At 36.7% G+C, this 26,331-nt stretch overlaps 1 protein-coding gene across 1 annotated transcript in view; it reads right to left on the bottom strand.

Annotated features, from left to right (window-relative positions):
* The window catches only part of OTOG (otogelin), a gene marked incomplete at both ends in the record, with an annotated part of 96,697 nt that overhangs the window by 40,958 nt on the left and 29,408 nt on the right, over positions 1–26,331 (bottom strand). Inside the window, 16 exons of the mRNA XM_080618194.1 lie at positions 908–1,186; positions 3,205–3,372; positions 5,628–5,654; positions 6,645–6,801; positions 8,255–8,371; positions 9,223–9,342; positions 9,973–10,119; positions 11,010–11,144; positions 11,981–12,119; positions 15,653–15,760; positions 18,192–18,345; positions 19,831–19,874; positions 21,616–21,690; positions 22,217–22,382; positions 23,582–23,794; positions 25,198–25,322. Of these exons, the coding sequence (XP_080474320.1) occupies positions 908–1,186; positions 3,205–3,372; positions 5,628–5,654; positions 6,645–6,801; positions 8,255–8,371; positions 9,223–9,342; positions 9,973–10,119; positions 11,010–11,144; positions 11,981–12,119; positions 15,653–15,760; positions 18,192–18,345; positions 19,831–19,874; positions 21,616–21,690; positions 22,217–22,382; positions 23,582–23,794; positions 25,198–25,322 (2,174 nt within the window). The remainder of the gene's footprint in view (positions 1–907; positions 1,187–3,204; positions 3,373–5,627; positions 5,655–6,644; positions 6,802–8,254; positions 8,372–9,222; positions 9,343–9,972; positions 10,120–11,009; positions 11,145–11,980; positions 12,120–15,652; positions 15,761–18,191; positions 18,346–19,830; positions 19,875–21,615; positions 21,691–22,216; positions 22,383–23,581; positions 23,795–25,197; positions 25,323–26,331) is intronic.

Genomic DNA, 26,331 nt, shown 5'->3' with positions numbered 1-26,331 from the left:
GTATTTTTTTACATCAGTTCCTGTAGGAGCAACTTCTGTGTCTGGGTCCTACAAAGGGTCCTCAGAATATCTGCTACAACTCTTGACTCTTATGTCTCAGTGGAATGGGACTACTATTTCAGGAATAAGAATCTGTCACATAGGTAGAAACACTCTCACAGCAAGCTATGTTCTGTATTCAAGAGTGTAAGCTGTCCAAGACACATTAGAGAAACGGGCATCTAGATCCCCAACTAAAGGTATATATCTCCACTTATATAGTCCCTGAAACACTAAGGGATAACATCCTAAAAAGCAGAGGCTCTGCGAGTGAGTACGTGGGTAAAGTCTGAGGTGTTTTTCAGGGAAAACATGAGTTTGTGAAGTGTAATCTACAGACAATGTCCTTAGCACTAGATGGCATGAACCTCTGAGGAGGCCACAAAGCTTGCAATGAGAATGCACTGAAAACTACCTCTTGGCATCAGAGGGAAAGGAGAAGAAACATCACCCACAGACCTTAGCTTTTAGCAATATTCAAAAGAATTCAGTTCTTTTCTACTCCCTTTATGAATCCATTATTCATCAGCATGAATTTTCTACTCCTTAATAATTTCCTCACCACCTATAAAGCAACTATTGCCCAGAAACTATACACTAGGCTATGTATTTCCAAAACCAGTTGGTAAATATAGCAAAGGCGTGTTACACTATTTAATGGCTTTTGATAAGAAAACAAAATCTCATGCTCACTACAAATATCAGGGGAGAAGATTTTGAGTCTGCACATGACAGTTTACCTACAGCTCCCAGTTATGTAGGGGAGAAGTAAGCCATCTCATCACCTCTGAAAATATGAATACCATTTAGCTTGTATTTTCACAGGGAGCAAACTGCTGTTCATAAAAATACAACTTTAATTACCCACCTACAAGTTTAAAAAGGGTCGACAACCTGAACTCCTCCGAATGATGATACTTCAAAAGCTCAACTGAAGAAGCTGAAATGTGGATGAAATATCCTGGTTTTGCAAATGACTCAAAGGAACTATATCCTGAAAGCCATGTATTCTTGTGAATGACAAATGTAGATCTGTTGTGAAACTCTTCAGTTTTTTTCCATTTAGAAAGAACAAGAGTGTTATTGGAGACCAGCTGAAGAAAATAGTTTGGTCTCTCAGCTGTTTCAAATGAAATCAAGTTGGAATCTGGGAAAGAAAAGTAAATGAAATAAAATTTAAGAAAAATAAATAAAAACAAACAAACAAACAAAACCCCAACAAAACAAAACCAACACAGAACTCATTTACTTGCTGATATATGCATAGTAAACTGAACTCATTCTGATGTACCACTACTGTTAATAGTAGCATGAGCAATGAAAGATGACATTGGTTTTACCAGTGAATAGCCTGAATCTCCTAAGAAAATACACTGATTTCAGAGTGCTAGATTCTGATGGATATTTAGTTTTCTAAGTACCCTACAGATTTCAACAGGAATACAAACAGATTAAGACATTTGCCCATACTAGGATTCAGTTTACAACCTTCACTAAGCCATTTATTTAAAAACCCTTAAACTTTACCTAGCTAGCCCTAGAAGGAACATTTGCCATCAGGAATTTATAGCTTAGGAGTTTTCATTAAAAATAACTTACAAAAATGTATTTTGCATTCAGCTTTCTAAGCAGCCAGCTCCCTAATACTTCTAAGAATGTTATCAGTGAAGTCTGTTTTCTGGCAAGTGTACCCCCATGATACCTTACCCTGAAAAAAGTACTGATTTGAAGCAAGCTTCTGTACAACCAATTGCAGAGCGGCAGATCTTGAGCCTGTTACAGGCATCTGTTGCTCACAGAATTACCATTCTATTTTGTGGTAAACTCTGCTATTCTATTGAAAACAGCCATTAAACTACTGCAAAATCAACTAACCCTCCAGGCATAACTATCACATTCTGATATAACACTTCTGGAAGACCAACTTGTTTTCTGAGCATAAACATTTCGATTAATCTGAAAAACACAGTGGATCCTGTGAATATCTCCTTATTAATTGTCTGCCGCAGGTAGCTATTTGAAAAGTAACAATGGACAGTCAGTGTGATTTATAATATCTGACGTATAGCAAATCAAGGCACAAAACTTTCCATTGTCTACAATTTGTCTAAAAATGATAAAACACATCCACTTTTCAAAGAACCAAGAATGCAATATAAATGAAGACATGGATATGAAAAATATCATATTGATTGTACAAACATTCTCATGGCCAAATGATGACATGCTCAAATTGGACTATAAGGCCGAAATTCCATTTGCCAGGTTAAATTCTTAACAAGAGAGATTTATATATGTAAATAAGGCAGTAGGATTCTCCTTCCCTTTCCAAATGTGTATTGAACGCAACATACAAGTGTCTCAAAACTATGACTAGTAAAAGAAATCTGGCCTTGGATATTCTGTTATATGAGTTCTTGTGTCAGTTCTACAGACAGCAGTATTACTAATCATATGTCTGTAATTTTTTCAACTGACCCATATCCCTTCTTTGGTTACACAAAGGCAGACACCTTCAGGCTGTCCAAAGAGCTGATCAGGGGACTCTGGGCAGTAAAATGGTATTGAGACTCAAGCTCAAATTAAAGCTGTATATGCAGACAACTCTAGCATTTAATCAATGTCACAAAGTGCTGAATATACTCTTGTAAGCTTTTTCCACCTTTCTGAAGGTGTGCAAGACCTGCATAAGCAACACATTTCTTCAGCAGAAACTGAAGTTGGGACCTGAAGGAGACAAATTTGCAGTATGCATCCTTGTGCAGCTTAGGTTAGTGCCAATAGGCATCTCCGTACAAGCAAGCAAAGAAGGGTGATGGTGGCAAAGTGAGAGAATTAGGGAATAGTTTTCTTGTACCATTTCTCCCTCACTCTTTCCCATGTCCCAGTTCTGCCAGAGGAAGGGTTCAGGGAGCAACATATACCTAGAGAACTGGGCTAATCACTGGTTTGGTCCTCCTGAAAGTTGGGGCACAGAGGGGCTCTTGCTTTTCCACTAAAATTATCTGTTTATAAGGCTACAATCATCTTTTTAAACCAAGCAAATTAAAATTTTGGCAGACAACATTAAGACGCACAATCAGCTAACAGAAAAAGATTCTTTCACCCAGGTCTATTCTTAAATGTAGGATTGCATCCAAAGCCTCTAGGTTACAGTGACTTTACCATGTGCTTTGGGTTTATAAAGTCCTGAAGTCAGCATAAAGGTCACTGTATGTCCAGGAACAATATCTTCTTCTCTCACTGGGAAAACAACACCATCCACTAGTTCCACTGCCATTACAAATTCCCCAGCCAAATAGCTGACCAGTTTATATGGGCCCTTTCCCAGAGCTGTTGAGAAAAAAAAACAGAATTATCTTTCATGTCAAGTGTCACAAATGCTTGAGCTCTAAATACTATGATACAGCACATAAAAGCATATCTTTCCGCTCTGAAAACAGCTCTAGGTACCATGCACTAAACTATAACGACCACCAAAATAAAGCCAAACTCTTTTAGAAAATACATGTTCTGAAAACTGTCCAAAACACCTATCTTCAATTTTCAAGATTCATGATTAGCTTTTGCTTTTCCTCCCTCTCATCCACTTCAGTTTCATAGTCACTTTATTAAAGTTATCTGACCTCTTTGTTATTTGATTTAGAAACAAACAATGTTCTACAGACCACCCTGGGATCCCTTCAAATGGTTTATTTGTATGTTTGAACTGATTACACACTTCTTACTATTCTTTAAAACCTATTTTATTAGTGTCTAAAGTGTTAGCCATTTTGCAGGGAATAGAAGTTTGTTATCATCAAGTATCAGAGAACTCCTTGAAGAGTATAGGTACAAACATAATCACTGGGAAGTAAGACAAGCCCATGCTAAACATGTACAGTGATATCTGGTTGCCTTCAGCGCAGGGATTTAAAATACATTTTATAAATTGCTTAAAACATTCAGTGATCTGGAAATGTTAGCATATGTTTAAGTCTGATACCTCAGGCCCATCCAAAACTTGAGAAAGCACAGCTACCAGCTGAGAATTTCCCCTTACCAAAGACAAAAAGTTTCTGCTCCTGCTTCTAGTCGGACTGAAACTATTTCACTCTGGGTTCATGACAAAGTTACATAAAGAAAACCTCTCCCTGGTCTAAGACTTTTTCTTAACTTTCCCATATCCAAAACAAAGTAAACATCAGGAATGCTTCTATATTTGAGGTAGAAAATAAGATCTTCAGCATAGAGATTTTTTTTTCCCCCCAATTGGAGCTCTGAAACATCTGATATTGAATACTGATGAGCTGGATTAGCAAACAGTAGCAGGGTATAAAAGGAGAAGTTTACAATAACCATGTTTATTAAAAGTTGGTCACATGCAAAACTCTCCACCATTTCTGTCAGTAAGAATTCAGTAACAAGTAAAACTAAAAAAGCGCTATAAAAGTATATAATCTAACTTCACTACTACCACTGATGTTGGAGGCACCGCACTTTCAACCTTTCACAAGTGCAATAAGATTATTTAGCATCAAACTATTTCATTGATAAAACAAAACGAATAAAAAAGGAAATGTAAAACTGCAATCACCTCTTATATTCAATGGACTTTTATTTAAATTAAAGGCTTAGATTTAGATAAAATTCCACTGCATTAGAAATTTGACCCCGCTCCAAATATTTTCAGCAGTCAGAATATGAGAAAATGCAAACTTATTGGCAATATTGTTTGGGCCTGGCACATTGCACTAGTCTCTTCTAATTTAAACTCAGTTCCTTTCTGAGATTATCCTGGGGGTGAGCTGCTGCAATATAGAATCTAACAGAAGACCGAAATATCACAAACCATCTGGATAGACAGGCTTCTACATGAGCTTGATAAAAAGAGCTATACAACAAATAGCAGGAGTTCTGACCATTCCTCACATCAGGATGGCTTGCATGTTACATCTAACTATGCAGACACTTGCAATTTAGCTTCAAAATAGTCTTAATGCATTCCAGTGTTAACACAGCAGTACAGTACCCAGTGCAGATTCAAGGTTTCCTCTAGCACCATGCACAAGTTTTGCACCTCTCTCTGAGAGCCGTTTCAGTGCAGCAGCAGTGGTTGTTGCTCAGGAACTTAAAGCTCAGTCAGACATACCTAAATGGAGAGTTATTCCCCATTTGGGCGCAGAAGTTGTAATGTCTTACTAGCTAGCTCCCTCTGGAGGCTGCACAGGTGGTCACGAATTGGTTAAAGGACCCACAGGGCATCGGTTTTGAACTGCGCTAAGCCCGGATAAAGTACTGCCACTAGAGCTAGCGAGTTGAATAGTCTATTAATTACTTACTGATTGAATTGTTTAATCATGATCCATAAAAGAAAATAAAATTAGTTAAATGTGTATTCTTGGGAAAGGCCCAGGAATAAGAAAGTTACTGAAATCAAAAGCCTTTTAAAAAGCAAAATAAATGACTAAAACAGAATCTGGGTTATTTAAATAATAAATTATTCACAACTGTTTTAATTAACACAATTATTTTCATACAAGGTACTAAGAGTTATATAAAGAATGCAAAGATTCTATTGAGATTTTATAAACTCCTTTAGGACTTACCTTTGTTGAAATATTCACAATCATAAGCTAAAAAATAAAAGGAAAAGAAAGGCAGTTGCAGGCATTCTGCAGATATACAGGTTTTCTATTATCCTTCACAATTAAGAGGTAAACCAAAAGCACAAATATTTTAAAAAATAATTGCCGCCTTAAATAAAATACTAATTTAAACGACACTGTTTTAAATAAAATTACAGTTTTCTAGCAGGAAATATTAAGCTTACATATCTACAGCTGTCTTTTTGTGACCTCTAGTGGTTAAGACTAAACTCTGCTGTCTTTTTTGTGTTCACATTAAAGCATTCATGTAGTTTCATTAAAAACTAAGAGTAACTCTCTTGATCTATGGCCAATTTGATGCGCATCTTTGAGCAAGCTGCAAGCTCTCTCTATGCAACTGCAAAGTCAGAAAATACTTGTTTCCTCCCATTCTTTCTGTTGTGTCTGCTTTATCACATCATTGGGGAAATGACTGTTTCTTGTTATGTGTTTGCACTAGATACTTTAGAAAAAGGCCTCAGATCTTTTTAAAACTTCTAAGCATTGTTGAATAAGGATGCTAAGGTAATGACAAAGTCCTGCTTAAAAACCTACTTGTTTTTCTTTGGAAGACCTTTGTTTCACTTTTGCTCTGGTGACAGTAGTAAGGTAGCTATGTTTTCTAGACCCTGTTAAGTAGTGAAGTCCTGAAGTTGGAAATTACTTGAGCTGATGACTTTGTAACTTTGGTTTCAAGGAAGCATTCTATATCCCAATATAGGCTTGCCATGATTTTTCCTTTCATATCATAGGACAAGGAATCAAAAAGCAGAAGAGTACCACACACAAATGTGGAAAGAAATGTGTAATCCAGATAGACCAAAATGAACACAGAGGGCAGTGAGAGGCACCCACTCACACCAGTGTGGCTTAGTGATTCAATTCATGACCTCAGGTAACTTAATATGATTGATTTTTCAGGTCTGGGTCTCATGAGTGCAGTGGCAGCCACTGGCAATGCTAGTTAAGTAAACTTACGACACACTCTAGGAGACCTCCAGTCTACAGCAACTCCATGCTGGCAGCACTGATGAGCATATGCTGATACACTTGTACAGAAACATTCACAGTCACCTCCTTGGTTACAACCACATGTATCTGTCAAGCAGTTTGAGTAAAACCAGGTGACATCAATCTGGAAATATAAATATCACTTAAAAAAATATTCATATAGACACAGACAACAATCACCTCGAAACAAAGCTAAGACTCTTTCAAAATTTAATATGTAAGACTTTGAAGCATGAAAGATTTTAATTTTAATGTTTTCTGAAACACAAGGTAAAGAGTTTATTAGAACACATCATGAAATCTTGCACAGTACTTAGTAACACAATTAAATCAATGACCCATTAAGAACATGCACACTAAGATGTTCATGTGAGCTTGTGTTTTATATGGTTTTGTAATATTTAAACCATAATAAACTACAAAAGCTTATGAAAAAAAAGAGAAACTCTCTCTAAACTGATCACAAATCAATAAAGTGCAGAAATGTTAAGATAGATATACATAAAATGTAAGAAAGAAATAATAAAGTAGACAGAAACCCCTTCTTTACATGAGAGTAGTTCATTCTCTTCATATTATTAAACAATTTCACAAGTGAATTTGTGACTTTTCCCTTAGATTATTTTGAAATTTTGTCTTAAGTGACAAAATTCCAAAGAAAACTCTCCATGCTGATTTGCTTATTGAATCATGACACATTCTGCATGGATTTACACTTGACTAATACTTCCAAACTGGTAAGGGATTTAGTTGCTACCTACCTTACACAGTGGACTAAGCTGATGTTACATTAATACAACTTTAACATCAACCCCCACTGTCTTCAAAAATAATTTACAAAGCAGCTCTGCAAGACTCCTGGTTGTCCTTCATATGAAATCTCCTGCATTCTGACACACTCTTTAAGCCATGCACATAGTGTCAATACCTGAACATCTTGAGATATGTCATTTTCCATAGAAGACCTATCTCTGGAAATAGGTTGTCCCCTGTCCCCCCTTTCTCCAACCAAACCTGAGCCTGTTGGCTGTCAGAAAACGTTGACTGGCTCAATTATTTCCTTAGGTAGTTTCCTGAGTGAGGAGATATATGCATTTTTTTTTTTCTAGGAACGAGCTCTTCACATCTAATGTTACCTAGCAGAAACTGTCAGTTTATTTAACTGTGGTCTGAAAAATGTGCATATTGTGTAATATATTTGAGCAAAACAAAGCAAAAGGTTATGCTGATGCAAATAGTGATTGGGATTAAAAAAAAAAAAACAACCACCACACAAATTGGGTATAATTTTGGCTGAATTCATTAAGAAGATAACTACCAGTATTGTAGAATGTTAAATTGGTGCCAAAGTGGCTGTCAAGCTCAGCTAAGTGAGGATAGACCAGTGAAACGTTCATGTTTTAGAATCAGAATCACTATGGGTTAGCCTTTCTTTGTATTCTGTTTTGCTATAGTAGTCAAAATTATTATGCTACGGAAGACAAGATGAAGATTCAAAGTGATGCAAGTTGAAGAGTAGAGCTTCTCTCTAGTGATATGTTCACCTTCATATCTTTCTATACATGACCACAACTCACCACCGGATGGCAAGTTTCAAATGCTTCAGTTAACAGTATTCCACATTCCTTCTTGGCAAATGGCTCTCTGAGGGGATTCAAACTGCATGGATTTCGAATGTCAGAGCTGTCAATACACTTAACCAGAAAACAAAATTAAGGTGAGAAACATGTTTCATAACCACTTTGTATTTGAACTTGTAAAACACAGCTTTGATTCTTTTCTTGGAGTTGTTTTGTTTTCTTTTGTCTTTTTTAAATAGATGTAAACCACGAAACAAATGCATCACATATGAAACTAAAGCCAGACTAAGATATGGAATTAAAAGGAGATGCTAATCTGCAGAAAAGGAAAAGTACACAATATGAAGAAATGTTTCATTTGCCTGAGAGCAGCACGAAAACACTTATGTACATATAGGTCTAAACAGTCCTTACACCTGAATAGTCTAGCTTACATAAGCAAAAAAGATCACTCAGAGGACATGAATGGGTCAGAAATCAGAACTTTTTACTATAACTATTAGGAAGGAACCTTTCTGTGAACACCCCTAAACACATGACATTAAAAATAGTTCCATTTTTAATTTTACAGCATATGAAAGCATATTTTTTTTCCATTGCTGTGGTTTCACAGTTATATAACTCCCAGCTATGAAAGATCAGCTAAACTGACAACAGTCTAAAGTGAACCCATAATTTGTTCCATTATGTAAAAAATTACTACTTTACTGTTTAAACATCTTCAAAAACACTTGTAGATTCATACTACTGTACAGCATTTTCCTCTACACAACAGCACTGTATTGAAAAAAAAGGAGATTATTTTCTTCTCCTTAATGGATTAGGACATCTCTAAGAACAATATTGTTATTTGTGTTGCTGCCTGCCTGATAGTTACAGGAAGTATCATATGATTTCATTCTAGGTAAATTAGGTGATGTAACAGCAAAAAATCTACTAGCAGACATATTCTTTTTACTATGTACCTCTACAGCTGTCCAGCTGTTTCCAAACTCTTGTGAGTTTGTTAATTCAAAATTATCTGGAGTCCTCAATTCATTGACTGTCTTCAAATCAAAATTTCCACATAATCCAGTCAATTCACCCTGGGGAAAAAAGATATACACACACATATATTAAAACCCACCATATTTCCCCTTGACACAAAACACTATAAGCCACGACCATTTTAAAAACTTGCTTCTTAAGCTCCTGTCTTCAGCTGCTTAATTCTAAATTCGTCGGGATTTGACCCCTTTCAGCTACATTTCAGCCAAAACAGTCCAGCAATTTGTGATAATAAAGCTACGGAAAATATTTTACTTTGACAACACCAATATTATTTCTTTTCAACTAACTATCTCCAAGCCTTCAAGAAAGGAGGTGATCTTTTTTTCAAGGAAGTGACCTGCTTGCTAGCTATGTGCTTTTTGATGCTTCAGCAAAACAACTGCACCAGTCGTATAAGAAATCAGTATTGAAGGAGAATGTTGCCCAAAGATACTTGTTTCTGTTGTTATAGAAGTCAGACAGTAAATAGGAACTAAAAAAATATTTTAATTGACAAGGTAGTTGATGTTTCTCTCCTTGACTGAGAGATTGTGAGAGACTCTCTCCTTCATGACTTCTGAGAGATCGTGAGAGATTGTCTATTCTGCAAATACTAACGTCTTAATAAAACTTATATAAACACCTCAAAGAAATGGCAGGCAATAAGAACGTTGACTTCCACTTACCTGCCACTGATGACCCATCTGAACATGAACTGTTGTTCTCTGATCCCAGAGGATGGTGATGTGCTCATCAGGAAAATAAACAACAGTGAAAAATCCAGCTTTCCATACCTGCATTTTCTGTAGTTCGTCTATGTAACTAGATAAGCTCTGTTCAAAATAAAACAAGGCAGCTTATAATGGAAGTAATGTCTTCACAAAATGTTCATTTAACAGGAAATAAAACACCTAAATAAAATGAATGATGCTGACAAAAGTCAATAAACTGACAGAAGGCCACAGAGGGTCAAATGCTTAAACAAAAGTGGTGTGGATTTTGATTGTGAACTATGTTGTATTTTTATATTTTTGCTATTTTAAAAGTTGATCTTCTATCAAATTTAAGTCGCTGGCAATGGCATCCGGAGCAACTTCTTGAAAAAAGGAATTATCTAGATATGCCCAAAGATTGTCATGTTATTTGTATAAGGCATTCTTCCCACTGTCTGATAACAATCAGATTCTAAGTTATTTGTAGCATGGACTAAGATGTCTGGTTTAACTGCAGAATACCTCTTTTGTATAGTCAGTCTATTAACTGTAACTAGTACTATTTATACTAAAGTTACTAAAACCACTAAATATTTAGAGCAATAGCTTGCAGTTTGGCCAAAACAAAAATGAAATCCAGGCTGTGGAAGATAAACCAGAGACTACAATTTATTTTTTTAAAACTGTATAGGAATATTCCTCCTATGCATTCCAGACCAAACTCTTAGTCCTAGTGGAAATAATAGCAAAACTCCCAGTGACTTCAAAATATTTGGATTTTTCCAAAGACACTAAACAGGAATTAAGTCTAAACAAAAGAACAATTATCTAACATTTTTGTTAAATGCAGACCTTTGTTTAAGGTTTTGTTGAACAATCTAGATGTGATTAGCATACACAGCAATGATATTCACACCTCTGCTGCTCACATAGCACAGTAAGTTTTTGCTAATGAAAGGAAAAAACATCCAGAGAAGTACTTCTGATCAGTGTTAAAGACTGAAACTTACTGGATTTCCAGATTCATCATCAAATATTAAAAAAGATTTTCCAACATTAATGAAAATGTTTTTTCTGCAAATCATTCCAGTATTAAAGCAGTTAACATTCTCTGTAATAACAGAAAGATTGGTTGAAGAAGTACCCTGGGGAAAAAAAAAATAAAAGTGAAATGGCCGCTTTTAAGTATACTGACATAAATATTTAAATCACATAGCAGAAACTATGGAGTATAATTATTATGTAGTGTATGATTGAGGGGGTTCAGATGTAACTTATTTTTCTCTTTCTTAGTAGCTGGTGCAGTGCTGTGTTTTCAACTTCAGTCTAAGGACAATGCTGATAACACACCAGTGGTTTAGCTGTTGCTAAGTAATGCTTACCCTGATCAAGGACTTTTCAGTCTCATGCTCTGCCAGTGAGAAGGGGCACTAGAAGCCACGAGGGAGCAGAGATAGGACACCTGACCCAAACTAGCCGAAGGTGTATTCCGTACTATAGCACATCATGCCCAGTATATAAATGGGGGGGAGTTACCCAGAACGGTTAGATCACTGCTTGGGTAGGGCTGGGTATCTATTGGCGTGAGGTGAGCAACTGTATTGTGCACCACTGCTCGTTATTCTTGTTTCCCTTTTTAGTTTTATATTCTTTCTCATTATTATTATTATTAGTAGTAGTAGTAGTTTTGCATTATACTTTAGTTATTGGACAGGTCTTATCTCAATCTGTGGGATTTACATTCTTTTGATTCTCCTCCCCATCCCACCAGGAGCTCAGGGGAATTAAGGGGCAATTGAGCAAGAGGCTGCGTGGTTCTGAGCTACCGTCTGGGCTTAAACCATAACAATGATTCAAAGTCTAACCAACATCAAAGCTTTAAAAACAGTATGACGAACTCAGTAAAATGGACAGATAGGAAATAAGTAGAAGGGGAGTTTTTAAATCCAGTTTTAGAGAGGTTTTACAAAAGAAGTCTCACCTTAACTAGGTAAACCTTACAAGTTCCAATAAAGTCAAAAGTTAGTCCATCAAACGTCCTGTAATGCCGATCCCCATATGCAGTACACATCGATGGGCACGGATGGAAGGTGCATTGAAATGATCCATGCTGGCAAATGCTGAAAAATGTATGACCAATAATGGTAGTATCAATTGTAACCACAGGCAAATGATTACAGCTATTGCACTGAGAAGTGAAAAAACAAAAGCCATGCGGATATGATGACTGTGGACAAAGGCATTTTGGAATGCTACCTAGAAGCAGCATGTATAAATTGATTCTCCGGAATAAAAATTTGCATCTTGAACTTATACAGTCCATGTTTCTTCCTGTTAGAATTTATAGGTTCTAGAAAATACAGACACCAAAAGAGCATTTCTTTGTTTAAACAAGAAAACAAGAATTACTACCCAAATAATACAACTTATTCTCTAATAACTCATACCAATGATATGCCACAAGTTTTCCTTTTCAGCTTCTCACAGAACATATGTTTCTATATGAGCTGAATCTTAGAATCAACAAGCGATGTGTCCTATTGCTACAGTCATTATGCACTCTCTGCTTGAGCAAGAATTTCACAGTACAAAGGAAAAAATTCAGTATCCTATTTTGGTTCTTAGGCTCCTTTTTCTTTCAGATGCCCAGATATCACTCCAAACCCTAGCCAGTTTAGGAGGTTCCAGAACAGTTCAAGTTCTGTCTGTGGCCACCCTAAGCATCAAAATGCTTTCATCACACACACACTGACTATTCAGACCTTTCTGAATTACCTTTATTTTGTAACTGCCTAACAGTGAGGCTTTTCAGTACTGGATACTACATCTCTTTCTGCATATCCCTCTTGCAATCTAAACAACATTATCACAAATGATGTAAGATTTACAAATGATGGCCAGAATTTTCTTTCGTGTATCCACTGCTTGTGTTTTCTATAATGACACATATAAGACCACTAAGCATATGGCTAAAATAAAAGTTTGACATGTGGAAAGTGTTTGCTGTACAAAAGCACAGGTATGTAGCAGTAGGACTCACTCAACTAACTCTAGTCACCTTAAAGCGGTACCTAAGGCAAGAACCTAATCAAGATGATGTAGAGAGGCAAATAGAAGAAAGTATATTTTGACAGACAGAATAAGTGCTGCTTCTCATGCTCTCTGCAAGATATTAAGGTTCAGGTTTACCTATTTTATTTTTTTTTTTTTTTAAGACTATTCAAATAATCCTCTACACGCTTTCATGTTACAGACTCATGCAGAAACGTTGCTTAACATGCAAACAGTAGGGAGCTCCTTTGCATACCTTTTCAGGAGTCTTAACACATTTACGGTCAGAAGGAAGGGCTTAAGAAGTACAGAATGTTTTCAAAGTCCTCTGCACCAGTTTTGTTTCATATTAAGTGAACTAACATTTAGTTATCAGAATCTAGAGTCTAAGTTGGAAAAGCAGAGCTACTTCCAAACTTTGCGTCTTACAAATTTTGATTATCTTTCTAAAAAAAATATCTCCAGGAAGTACTTCAGAACATTTGCTCAATGGTCTCAAAGTATGACAGCAAACCAGCACAGCTAACTGCACCACCTATCTTACCTTGCCCAGCACAGCACCAAAATGTCACTCTGATAGCTTCAGTTAATGCAGTAACCTTTTGTGTTTAATCTCACCAGCATATACTAACAATTTCAAGCAGCTGCACTGAAAACCAGACTTTAGAAACCAGAACAGTAGTTCATGCAGACCCCCGTGCTTAGGTTAAAAGTTCCTGGCACTCCACTGGTAGTTTTGCCAATTTAAGAAAGTATTTTGCTATTTTACTGCTCAGTAGAAAAATCATAATAGTGGTTGTGTAGCTAATACTACATCAGACATTAATAAGATGATATGTAGTATGAATGCACGCTATTTCTGTGCACTACATAACACTAATGTCATTATAACTGCTAAAAGAGCTCAAGTGGGCTGGTTTGCACAGGAGTATTCTCACACTTTGCATGAGCAAAAATGCACATTTACTTTAACATATTCAATACACCCCTGCATACACAAAAGGAGTCTCAAAGACTTTATACACTTTGTATCAAGCAGAGCTTGTTGCAGACTTCCCATCTGTCAGTGGAAAACTCGCTGCCAAAAAGCCATAATCGCTTAATATTATCACTTAATCTATCTTTGCTTCTGGACATGGAAGTCTAGACAAGCCATGACAACCTGAAGGATTTGTACATGAGTTAATGGGCCTGGCCTCAGAAAAAAAAGAGAGAAGGCTAAATATCCAGTGTTTTTCTGCCTGCACTGCTGCTGCCTTTGGTGAAGTCTCATATTGATTAAATGGGATATAATAGTTCTTTCTGGTGCAAGCAATCCCACACCAGGTCCAATTGGAGAGGCCTTTAGAAATAAGGGGGTGAATAACCCGGGTCGCTTTACCTGCCTGCCCAGTGGAGATGGCTTGTAAGTCGCTTCACCAGTCGACCAAAGGGCTACAAATATCTTCTAGAGCAGATACTGAGGACCTGACGAGAGGCAGAGGTAGGCAGTCAGCACAAGGCTGGAGGGGGCAACAACATCCAGACAAGGCAGTGATTTGGGCTGACTGGACAAGCCTTCACTGTACTAGGTTATATTGAGCTGTGTAGGCCAGGAGCAGTAGTTTACCAGGTGACACCAGTTAAATATTCCTGGTAAGCTAAAATAATGGGACAAAAGGCAGGAACTGCTCTGCTGGGAAGACAGAGAAGCTAGAGGCTACACCACTACCACAGTATCTTGATACTTGACAGTACAGCTTATCTTTCTGAGGCTTTGGTAAGACAAATAGTGCTGCTTAGTGCCAGCTTGCAACATTCAACTGTGGTCAGAGAAGAAAAACAGGCAGAGACCACCAAGAAACAAGTTTGCTTTAGGATCATGCAAATGGGGTATATTTTAATATCTTAGGTATTGTGAAGCTTATTAAAATGGTAGTGTATGATGTTCTACTGACAGTCCCCAAGGAAATTTGGCAGAGTAATGTAGCTGTAGGGTGTGTGCTGCATTTACAACACTGGATAGTAAATGGAATAGGTTTCTGCATGTATTTGAGTGATCCTATCAACCCCTGTCTATTGGAACACTTCCTTTTAAAGCCATTGATTCATCAGTATCCACACACACAAAATTAGGAACCAATTTATCTGTTACTATGCTCAGTATTCCCCTTAATTCATCATCATAGTGGGCGCATGCTTATGGCCACAAGGTCATGTTTTGGTTCCTTAGACTGCTAGGACTCAAAGCTAAATATGAAAACAAGTAAGTATAAAGCTCTAACAAATGTCATTCAGGTGTAATAACTGAAGGATTTTACCTGTAGCTTAGGAACACTAGCCAAAGAATATTTAGATTGCCTTGATAATGAAATAAAATATTTTTACAAATCAAGCTTTACAAAAACCAAATCCCAAATAGCTATAATTTTTTATGCAAAAGCTCCTTGAAACAAACAACCCTAAAAAGAGTCATTTTCATAGCTTTTTGAACAAATATAAATACAAAGTTAGGGTAGATTATTTACTGAAATCTGGTGTGAAATTCATAATTAAAAACCATGAAGGAATAATCAATTCATAAATAAACAACTAAAATTATCCTAAACAGATCTCTGCTTACCATGTATGACAGGAAGAAATTACTTTATCACCTGGAAAGTATTCCTTTCCTTTCCATGAACATGGACATTCATCTGCATCCAAGCACACATCCCCATGTTTAACAAGACTAAAAAAAAAAAAAAAAACCAAAAATACATGCATTCAGCAGAAGTACACCTGGTATCCAGATACAGCAATGTTTTCCTAAACTTTCACATTACTAACGTTATTATTATTATTGAAAAAAAAAAAAAATATTTTAAATATTTTGAAATGGAAAAGGCATAACTTTATTAATGATTATATAAGTAATTTGGAATTTTCCTTTCACAGGAAAGTGAATCTTTGGTAAGTGCTAGCACTTCCAGCTGTAGCCCTTTAGCCACTAACCCCATGAAGACTTATTCATTAACAAATAACTATTAAAGTCTGGGAAACTAAGATTTTTCCAGACCACCTCTAAATTTCACCAAATTTATTGTAACTCAGACAATTAACTTACATTTAATTGAAGACAATAGATCCTCCAAGATATGTGGGAGCCATCATGCCCCTTTGCACTAGTGGTACGTGCTTTTACTTTAAAAGAAGCCCTGAACCATGGACAAGAGATCATGGGTGTAAAGCACAGGGTGACGACATTGTTTTGCTTCCCAGGTATCCAAAAGGAAAGATTTGCATTTATCATGGAACATTTTATTTACTCATATTAATGAACTGGTAATTTTTGTACTGTAACCTAGATTCTTCTTCATTGTGTTCATTATCAGATAGAAATTTGCCACTCTGTAGCTCTTCTTAATGAGAACGTGCAGACATCTTAAACTCCCATCCCCCATTAAACTGAGAAACTACAATTTTCACTCAGGGTATGTGAAGTGCTCTTCGTAATCCATATTTATTTTAAATATTGTGTCTCTTGAAGACAACCAACTCTGAAACTGAAATTCCCACTGGTTGAAAGCTGCTCAGAACTGGACAGGGCACATTCAGACAAAGAGCGTCACACTGACAAAGTAACACTAAATACAGTTTTTTCCTCACCTTCTTACCCTGGCTAAAACAAGTGATAACTGCTTTCTCTCTTGTAAAGCCAAGCAAATGGATAGATTTCAATGATCTAAGGATTCACCACAAATACTGCACAGAGAGGCTGTACACAGCTCCTCTTTGAAGTATCAGATGTTTTTCTTGATGCTTATACTTACTCCCCAACCTACAATAAACTGCAAAGATCCAAGGACACCTATGACTTCACTACACTGATGATGCAATTACTATTTTATTATCTATAGCTTTACTCATTCACAGAAACACAAATACATAAATAGCGTTGGTAAGGGCACCATTAGAAGCAATGTGCCACTTGTGAGTCAAAAACTTCTTTGCTTCTGTAAAACCCACAAATCTGGATCAGAATACTAAAAAATAACTCTCTCAGCTTCCAGCAGCGCAGTTTTCACCATACTTTGTATTGCAGAGCTCTTTTCACTCCCTTGGGAAACAGCCTATTGCCAACTGATTTATGCAGCCATGTAGACTTTTGTCCCAAGAATAAAACATCTGCGATAGAGTTTCAGGGCGGTAAAAAGAATTAAATAAGCAGCAGGTAACATTCCTAATACCAGAATTCCACCACCACCCATTACTTCTCTAAACAGAAAACAGTATAAAATAACATTTAAAAACCAGCAGGTGTCAATAATATTACTGTAGCACCTAATGGTTTCATTGTTTCAAAATTTCATAACAGTTACAGGATATTACAGCTTTCAGTTTACTATCTTTTCATAGCTCTATTCTGTGAGAACATTAGTGAGGAAAAAGAAACAAACCTGCAAACTCTTAGGTTGAATTGTTCCAAATGTAGTAGAGACTTCAAATTAGCTATTTCAACACAATTTGACAGAGGATCTGGCTTTTACTCTTTGTTTTGAGGCATAAACAGTAATTTTAGGGTAATAATACTCAAAAACTTCTTAGCTATGTGCTTAAGAGACTAAATCCCATCAAAACCAATGTAACTTAAACACATAATTTCTATTTTTATATTCAAAAAATATCTGCAATACAGTGCTTGATTCCAAAACACAATGGCAGCTCATCTGCAAATTTTCAGCACAAATCCCTGAGAAAATATTTTGATGGAGAAGATACTGAAAGAAATGCCCCGGCATGAAGAAACATGCCTCCCTCAGTGATATGTCCAAAAACGAAGTCAGGTATCTGAAAAAAACTGTCTAGGTAAACATAATTCCACTGCAGTACAGGGATTAGACCAAATATTGCAATGGCCTTTCTATACTTCTGTTATTTTGGTTTTATTATTGTGAGGTATTAGACCTTTAGCTCCACCTGTCTCTCAGTTTACCATTCCTTATGCCTTAAACAGTCCACATTGTTGCATGATAAGCCTTTGCAGGTTGGATGCTCACACTTTGACACCTCAAATTCTCCAAGTAGAAACGTATTATGTCAGCAGAATAAATTGCTCAATCACTAATGAAGGTGGTCATCTGTGTTTGGGCGCAAAAAGACACAAATCTGTCTGTACTCACCCAGGTGGGCAGACGCAACCTGAAACACAAGGAAGGTGTGCTGAGAAAGTGAGGTTTAACAGCTGATTCTCACAAGTTCTCTCTCTGCTAAGTTCAGGATCAACTTGTGGATTACTGCAGTTAATATAAATCTGTCCAACTGGGCAGCTCTGTGCTGAGGGGAAAAATTGACAAACATATTAGTCTTCACGCCTGAAATTTTGTGTTTCATAAAGGTGCATTAGATTTAGATTGAGAATATGTAACACAAAGGTGTATCATTCAGTAACATCTGACTACCTGTCTCTCCTGAGCATTGTTAACTTCACAGAACCCCTATAAATCACAGAATCATATAATGGTTTGGGCTGGAAGGCACCTTTTAAGATCATCTTTCCAACCCTCTTGCCATGGGCAAGGACACCTTCCACTAGACCAGGTTGCTCAAAGTCCCATCCAGCCTGGCCTTGAACACTTCCAAGGATGGGTCAGCCACAGCTTCACTGGGCACCCTGTGCCACGGCCTCACCACCCTCTTTTCTTCTTATCATCTAATCATAATCTACCCTCCTACAGTTAAAGCCATTCCCTCTTTCCTATCCCTACATGCCCTTGTAAAATCTCATATAAAATACCGAAATTAATATATTTGTTTAGTAAGGAACATGACCTTCTAAACAGTCAGGATTCAGCCCTCTGAAACAGAAATGCAAAGTGCTACCAAGAGAGAATTAGAAATCAATAGAAGTCAAAAAAAAAAAAAAAAAAAAAAAATCAGGAAGCGGTCTGAGAGCTAGGTGTGACTTTCCATGCTTTAGTCACTGACTGAATAAAACAATTCAATTGCACAATTGCCTTTGGGTTTCACTTAGCATACTTTGTAGAGTTAACAAAAATGCCTGAAGCAGTGGCAGTGTTTTAAAGATGTTTTGGTTGGTTGCTAGGGTTTTATTTATTTATTAGGGAGAGAGGTTCTGGCTGTCAAATCAGTACAACCACTGCCTTCAAGTGCATGGGGAAGAGATTTCTGCTAAAAGCCAAAAAGCTGGTAATTTTAGAGCTGAAACCTCAAATACAAGTCTTTCTCACTGAAGTAAAAGGAGCATTAGAACAACAATATGGACCATGATACTTAATCATATATAAAATATACTGTAATAGAAAAAAAGCACTTGCTACATTCTTTTACTTGAGTATGACACAAGATATATTATTCCATATTTCAATTACTCAAGGTTTGTGGAGGGAAAGAACAAATATCTGTGAAAAATTACTGTCAGTGTTCAGTTCCTACAATCACATTTTATGGGGCAAAGCTAACCTGTTCGTCCTTCTGACGTTCTGCTCTTTGTCATGTAGCTGAGATTACTTATATTAACAATCAAAAAAAGAAAAAAAAAAAAAGTATTTAAAAGCACTGGAAAAAAAAAAAAAAGTTGCTCAGATTTAGCAGTATTTTGGACAGTTACACTGCTGATTTTCACCAGCCTTTCTTCCAATCACCCAGAATTATAATTCCTAAATGATTGATCCTCTCCTACAAGTACATGCATTTGTACATGTTGCATGTTCTTCTACTACAAATAACAGGTCCCACAGAGATTAGAGAATGCATATTCATTTGACCTGAATATCTTTTCCCCTCTCTCTCTTCACTCACCTATCATGTTGTTATCACAATTCATTATTCCATCCCTGCAATGGCTGCAATAAAAACATATGAAGATGTCGTAAGAGCCAGGAAGATCTAAAAATATGAATGTTTAATACTGAAGCATGCAGTATGAGTCAACACGAAGTAACTGTACAAATATTTGCACTGAACCTCAGAACTCTGAAAAAAGTGTGCAGGGAAGCACTGAGCAACATAACACTGCCCCTGTCTAATTCCAACCAAAATTATCCAGTCCTTTTACAAAATGGTAGCAGATCTGATAGCAACTTGTTGCCAGGGAAAAAATGTAGCAACACTGGCTTTATTTCAGCTCCTGTGCTTCACTAGAGAACCTGAGTCCACAAACTCTAGCTATTCTCCGTTCTTTCGCAGTGGCTAGGATGCCCCCAGTAGACTCACTGCTTGTCAGCAGATTCAGAATTGAATTCTGTATGTGCTACAGACACTCTGCTGTCATGTTTGGGGGTGTGTCTGAACTCCAAAGTATTGCACGAAAAGTGGGCAAGGACTTCACAGTATAACACAGCCAACATGCAAAGCAGTGTTAAAGCAAACTGATAGTGAGGCATGATAGGGGACTCAAATGCTGATAAAATGCTGGTATCACAATGAAAATATTTCAAAGAACTGGCTGAGAACAGAGAAAGAAAGCTACTCCAAGACAAACATGGGAAGAAATTAAAGTTTGAAAGTGGAAGTTCCAAAAAGGAAGCAACTGATAAGAAAGATAGAGAGTCCATAATAAAGAACATAATTGTTTCTAATAAAAAAAAGGCAATGACAGATTAAAAATAATACATGTTGTGCACATTGTTTCCAGTTCATCCACACATACAGTCTTATACAGTTCCTAATGTGTTACTTAGCACAAGGCAATTCAAAGGAGCTTGAAAGCCTTTCCTCCCAACAGATATGTATACAGCCTTATTAAAACATGGCAGGCAAATTCATGACTAAATAGGAAATACAGATCTCTTATCTTCAAGACTAGTAGTATAAACCAGTAGATATATTTTTAATTAACAGATTCACATGAAACATACGCTGCCAGATTCCACATAACTCTTTTCTGAAACAATGCATTTGTGAATGATCACAGATTGGTGTGCATTCAGCCATATCTCCGCCATAGTGCTTAGCATAATGAGCTAAACTAGACCGTTAAGGAGGAGGATGAAAGGAAATCAATCAAATAATCTACTAGGAGAAGCTCTTTCCTGTAACTGCTGTCTGGCACAAGCTCTGTAAAAAATATCCAGGAAGGCAGGCAACAGTGCACCCAGACTTTGCACATCCCCATACGCAGAGTGGGTTGCCTGGTACTCTCCAGGGAATCTGCCCTGAGGTAAAGATAAGCTAACTTGCCAATAAAGATATATTGAGATATATATATGGATTTACAATCTGGTATAGGGAAGCAGAATAGCAATGAAGATCTAGCTGAACAAATTTGAATCGACAATCAGCAAGTGTCTGGGGTTTTCTGGAGCTCTCTACATTATTACGGATGTACAAAATTACAGTGGCTTTTCTCTCTACTTTGCACATCAATATATTGGATTATAAGCACCTGAAAACCTAAGTTCTAAAGAAGCTCTGTCCCAACATGCATAGGAAACTGATGTAAGCTTGTTCTGTACTTTTCACTTAAAAAAAACCCAAATGAAAACAAACAAACAAACAACACACCACCAAAAAACACCAACAGACTATCCAGAATGACTTGACCCAGATCTCTTAAAAAATAAACACAGTAAGTAAGTATCTTACCATTTGCCCAAAGATGTCATGATGTTTTCTCCAGGTGGATAGTCAACTCCTTGAAAATAACACGGGCATTCATTTCTGGAGTAGAGGAAAAATACATAACTATGATTAACTCAAACTGAAGGAAGAAAAAAAATTCCCAATAACTTAATTGCTGTTCAAAGTTCAATTGGTTGCTTTCTTGGTTTTGGTGAGTTTTTTTGGTTGGTTGGGTTGGGGTTTTGTGGTTGGGGGTTTTTTTGTTTGCTTGTTTGATTTTTAAATACAGGAAATTGATCTCAACATGCCATATATTTTGAGCACATTCCAAACCAAATCAGTAACAAAGCAGCACCTCTACACAACAGTGAACACCTTTTGTATCTCTTATTTGCCAAACCCAGATAATATGTAGAAACTAGCTTTGAAGATGTTGGATGAGTGTCAGTACTATAAAAGAGCTATTTTTAATAAACACACAGGTTCTGTATAATTCTATGATCCCTCCCAGTTTACAGATTCATAATATCCACAAGGTTACAAGTTTATTAGTTTTTCACTCTGACTTGCAAATGTAGTGGTCTAAAATAGTGAATGTGACTATCAGAAATGCAACTTTACCTACCTCTGTACACATCGTTCAGTCTTGGAATTCAAATACATTCCAGAAGGACAAGCACAGCCTTCTACACAATCATTGCTGCATGTCTCTGGCATGGACAGTGCTTGGCAGTTTCTGCCACAGGTAGATACGCAAGTACTGTACTCCTTTGTATCTTCACATGAAAGAGCTGTCCAAATGGAACAAATATCTCAAATTACAGTGCGAGAGAGTCAAGTACCTCCCAACACTTTTCTGGTAAACATCTCTATTCTTTCATTCCCAATCACATTAAATTCCACTAAAATTGCTATCTTGGCACTATGCTGTGTACACTACACAGATGTAAATCCACAGTAATAACAAGTACAAAGAAGTCTGCACAGTTAATCCAGATTTACACAGGGAAAACAGAACAGTTGAAGGTTCTTTAACTCTGAATATGCATGGCTCTTGTGCATGGGCTTTAGCAAATGCACAGCATCTTAACAAAAACATTAGAAGCAAGAAATAAAATGTGTACTTTGCAGATGTTGCTCAATATCATCATAAGTTTTCTGAGATATATATACATACATCCTATAAATCTCTCCTTAAAAAAAAAATCTGAAGTTCGTGAAGTACTAAAAAGACCTATTTAAAACCTGACAAGCATGACTTTTAAATATGTTCTAATAAAACTATACTTGCTTCTAGAAGAGTAAAATAAAATTAAATGGTTTAAATGATTCATTTAGTTATAATAGACACAGACATGCATATCATAATGATGGCAAGCCAGCCAGACTTTTCAGATATACAGACAACTCCAGCTCAAGATACTTAAGCTGGACCAACTTTCCAAAATCCTCTTTACCATGCATTACAGCATGGTTAATTACATGATGTGATGAAAGCTAACATGTTAAATTCTTTAATATTCCTAAGAGAAGATTTTCAGCCTTGTTTATGCAGCCAAACCTACTGAAACATCAGGGGTGTCAATTTAGTGTTGTTTTGTAAGGTTTTCAATCTTATAATTTAAAAAAAAAAAAAATTATACAAGGGCACTACACGTCCAATCAACATCTTTTACATCACTAGAAGTCCATATAAACTGAAAAATTTCATAATATAACCCCAATCCTATAATTGTGAGGCATTACAGAGGAGTTAACAGATGTCACCTTTGGCTATCTCTACATTATCTGTATTCTACCATTCATTTTAAATTAAAATCAACAATCCTCTAAAAACACTTGTACTAATTCTATCTTGACAAAAAAGAACCTTGCCTTGTACACAACAGATCATTATCGAATTAATTAATTTCTCATTTAAATATTATATTCATTTAGTTTTATGTTCAGTCTGAAGCCTATTTAAAACTAGAAGTGAAAGGCAACTCACCGCAGTCTGGGACATGTCCTCTGAAATCTATTACAATTCCAAATCTTCGACAGTGATGAGCATAATGGGCCAGAGCAGAGCAAAAACATATCTGTCCACATTTGCAAGTGTCTCTTCTGCACTGCTCAAAATAGGGAACAGGACTCAAATAGGGGTAGCATGGAGCAAAAAGGTCTTTCGTAAGGATGCTACAAGCTTCCGCTGCATAAGAGGCTATACAAATAACAGATTAAACACTGTTTCAGTGAGGGAGTTTAAAGAGACTTGGAATAAAAAGTATCTTCTATAACAAGCAACTGATCATGGTTATATACTATTGCCATATATATCTTTTTATCTTTGTTATCTATACAGCTACATGAAAAGTCAGAAAAGAAGTAGCTGCTCATAGTTTTGAACTTGTTCAGGGAATGATTTTAAGGTATTTAGGAAATTTTACAATACCTAGACAGTGCCTACATACAGTCTTTAAACTGACTCATCAATGTGGGTTAGGCAACAGATGCTGCACACTACCCAGTGCCTTTCATAAATGCATACTGCTTTAAAGAATAACCTGTTACCCATTGTTTCCATTGCCAGAGCCAGAGCTCCCAGCTCAAGGTGGCACTACCTCACAGGAGAGGGAGAGCGGTATCAAATAATTACATAAGAAGCTCCAAACACAGCATACATCTGAGTATCTTAATTCTGAATGCACTAAATATTTATGCAACAATAATCAAAAGAAATACTATGCTACATTAGCATACCCAGAAAGAGTTAACTTTGTATTCCCCCCAGAATAAGAGGCATGCATGAACTAGGACTTCAAAATTCCTTTTCCAGGATTTCTGATTTCCTGTACAGGCCACTTTTTTCTGTACTTATGTCCAAACCCACTAACAAGAATGCAGCTTCTTAGTGCTGCACATTGTATAATACTCAAAAGATGGGATGATGTGGCAGGAGATGTGATGATTTCCTAGCACTGCTGAAATTACAAGCAAAACTTCATTCAATATTTTACCCCTATATCTTGCCAAAAAGCATGTAGAGTCCAAGTCAGGAAGTGATAAGAACTATGAAACTGATATAACTGATGATCTACAGAGTTCATCACTATTAAAGGATGTCTTAGTGACCATCTGTGGTCCTCATGGCATGAGTCACTACCATCTTTCCCAACTGGACTTTTCTGGCTGAGTCTAAGGGCTGGCAATGCATCGGTATCTTTCTCCTATTCATTTTCCTCGATATCAGACAACAAAATCAAATATTTCATTTTTTCAGTATTTTTCAAAATTGAATACTGTAATACTTTTGAGTCTCCATCTTACCCAGCAGCATCACCAATACTAGACATACTACCAACTTTTCATGCATGTCTAACTCAACACATTGTAACTGCAATCCAGAAATAAAAAAAGGTATTCCAAGTGCCTCTGTAAGTATCATAAAATACTTAACCAACACACTTCATGATTTGTTAGGGAATAGAACTCAGCAAATGTTATCTGTATTATTTTTTTCAGTTGGTAGGACTGTTTATCACTTTACCCTGATCCAACTAGGAAAATCGGCATGGATATAAGTAAAAGTACATTTGTACATAACAATTGACCTTCACTGCCCACCTGCCTGCAGATGAATATCACATGGATCCATCTGTGAACCATCATGCACAAGAATGCACGCCGAAGAAGTTTTCCATGCATTTCCAAACAGCTCTGGAGTGCTTTCAGTTACTCCAACTGGAGATCTTTTACAAAACAGAAGTCAGTCACAAAAGACACAGTGAATTTACAGAATGGCCTCAGTTCTACCACCCTCTTCAGCACAGCTGATTCAAGCTCCCCTTCCACTGTTCCATATTCACATGCATTTCCATGTAAAGCAGTCAGCTTAAGTTTCAGGACTCCTCTTTCTTTCCAGGCGAAGGCCCAGAAACAAGAGAAGATGTGCTCTAAAGCCATTAGATACTTTGTAAGGAAGGACAGATCAAAACAGAACAAGTTCCATTTTCACAAGAAAGAAGGAGGGAGAACCATTGCCCTGAAAGTCTGCATTTTCATATTCATAATTCTGCCTCCTCAGTGATATCTGATTCATTTTTGTCTCTCCTATAGCTATATTCTCCTGTCTGTTCCTAGGCAGCTGACTTCCTAGGCCCTCTAGTCTCTGCACAAAAGAGGAAGGAACAGAAATTCAAAGGTAAAGAAATTTAACTGCATAAGCAATTGAATCCATGAGGATTCAATGAGGTAATCAAACAGGCAGCAGAAGCTGAAAGATAGAAAGACTGATCAAAATAACCAAGGCACATTTCTATTGTACAGGAAGAATGATTGAAACAGTGCATTTAAACATGGAATTTTATACTCTTGGGAAAGATTGCATTAAGCACACAACCAGTAATATTACTTCTGGTAAAGCAGTTGGGAGTGAAGGTGTTGCAAAAGGCATCACTGTCTCTGGCAAGTGCCCCAAATCTGGTGTGGGTCAGGTGTTGCGTGTACATATCAAGATGCTTGCACATTATGGTTTGTGTCATGTCTCAGCACAATTCATAAATTCCGGTAGTTTAAGGGTTTTTTTCACAAATATCAACTATTGAACAATTTCTCACTTATTTGAGAACAAGTTCAAAGACTGTCAAAAACACACTACAAAACTTATGTGCTTCAAACAGAATTTTTTTAAGTAGTTTTACATAAATAATCTCTTCATTGAGATCCTGTCTATATATTTCCTAGTCTCATTTTTAAAAA

Source organism: Psittacula echo (assembly GCF_963264785.1).
Source record: "Psittacula echo genome assembly, chromosome: 5".
NCBI lineage: Eukaryota > Metazoa > Chordata > Aves > Psittaciformes > Psittacidae > Psittacula > Psittacula echo.
Note: the sequence above shows the minus strand (reverse complement) of the source record. Positions and strands in the feature narration are given on the sequence as shown.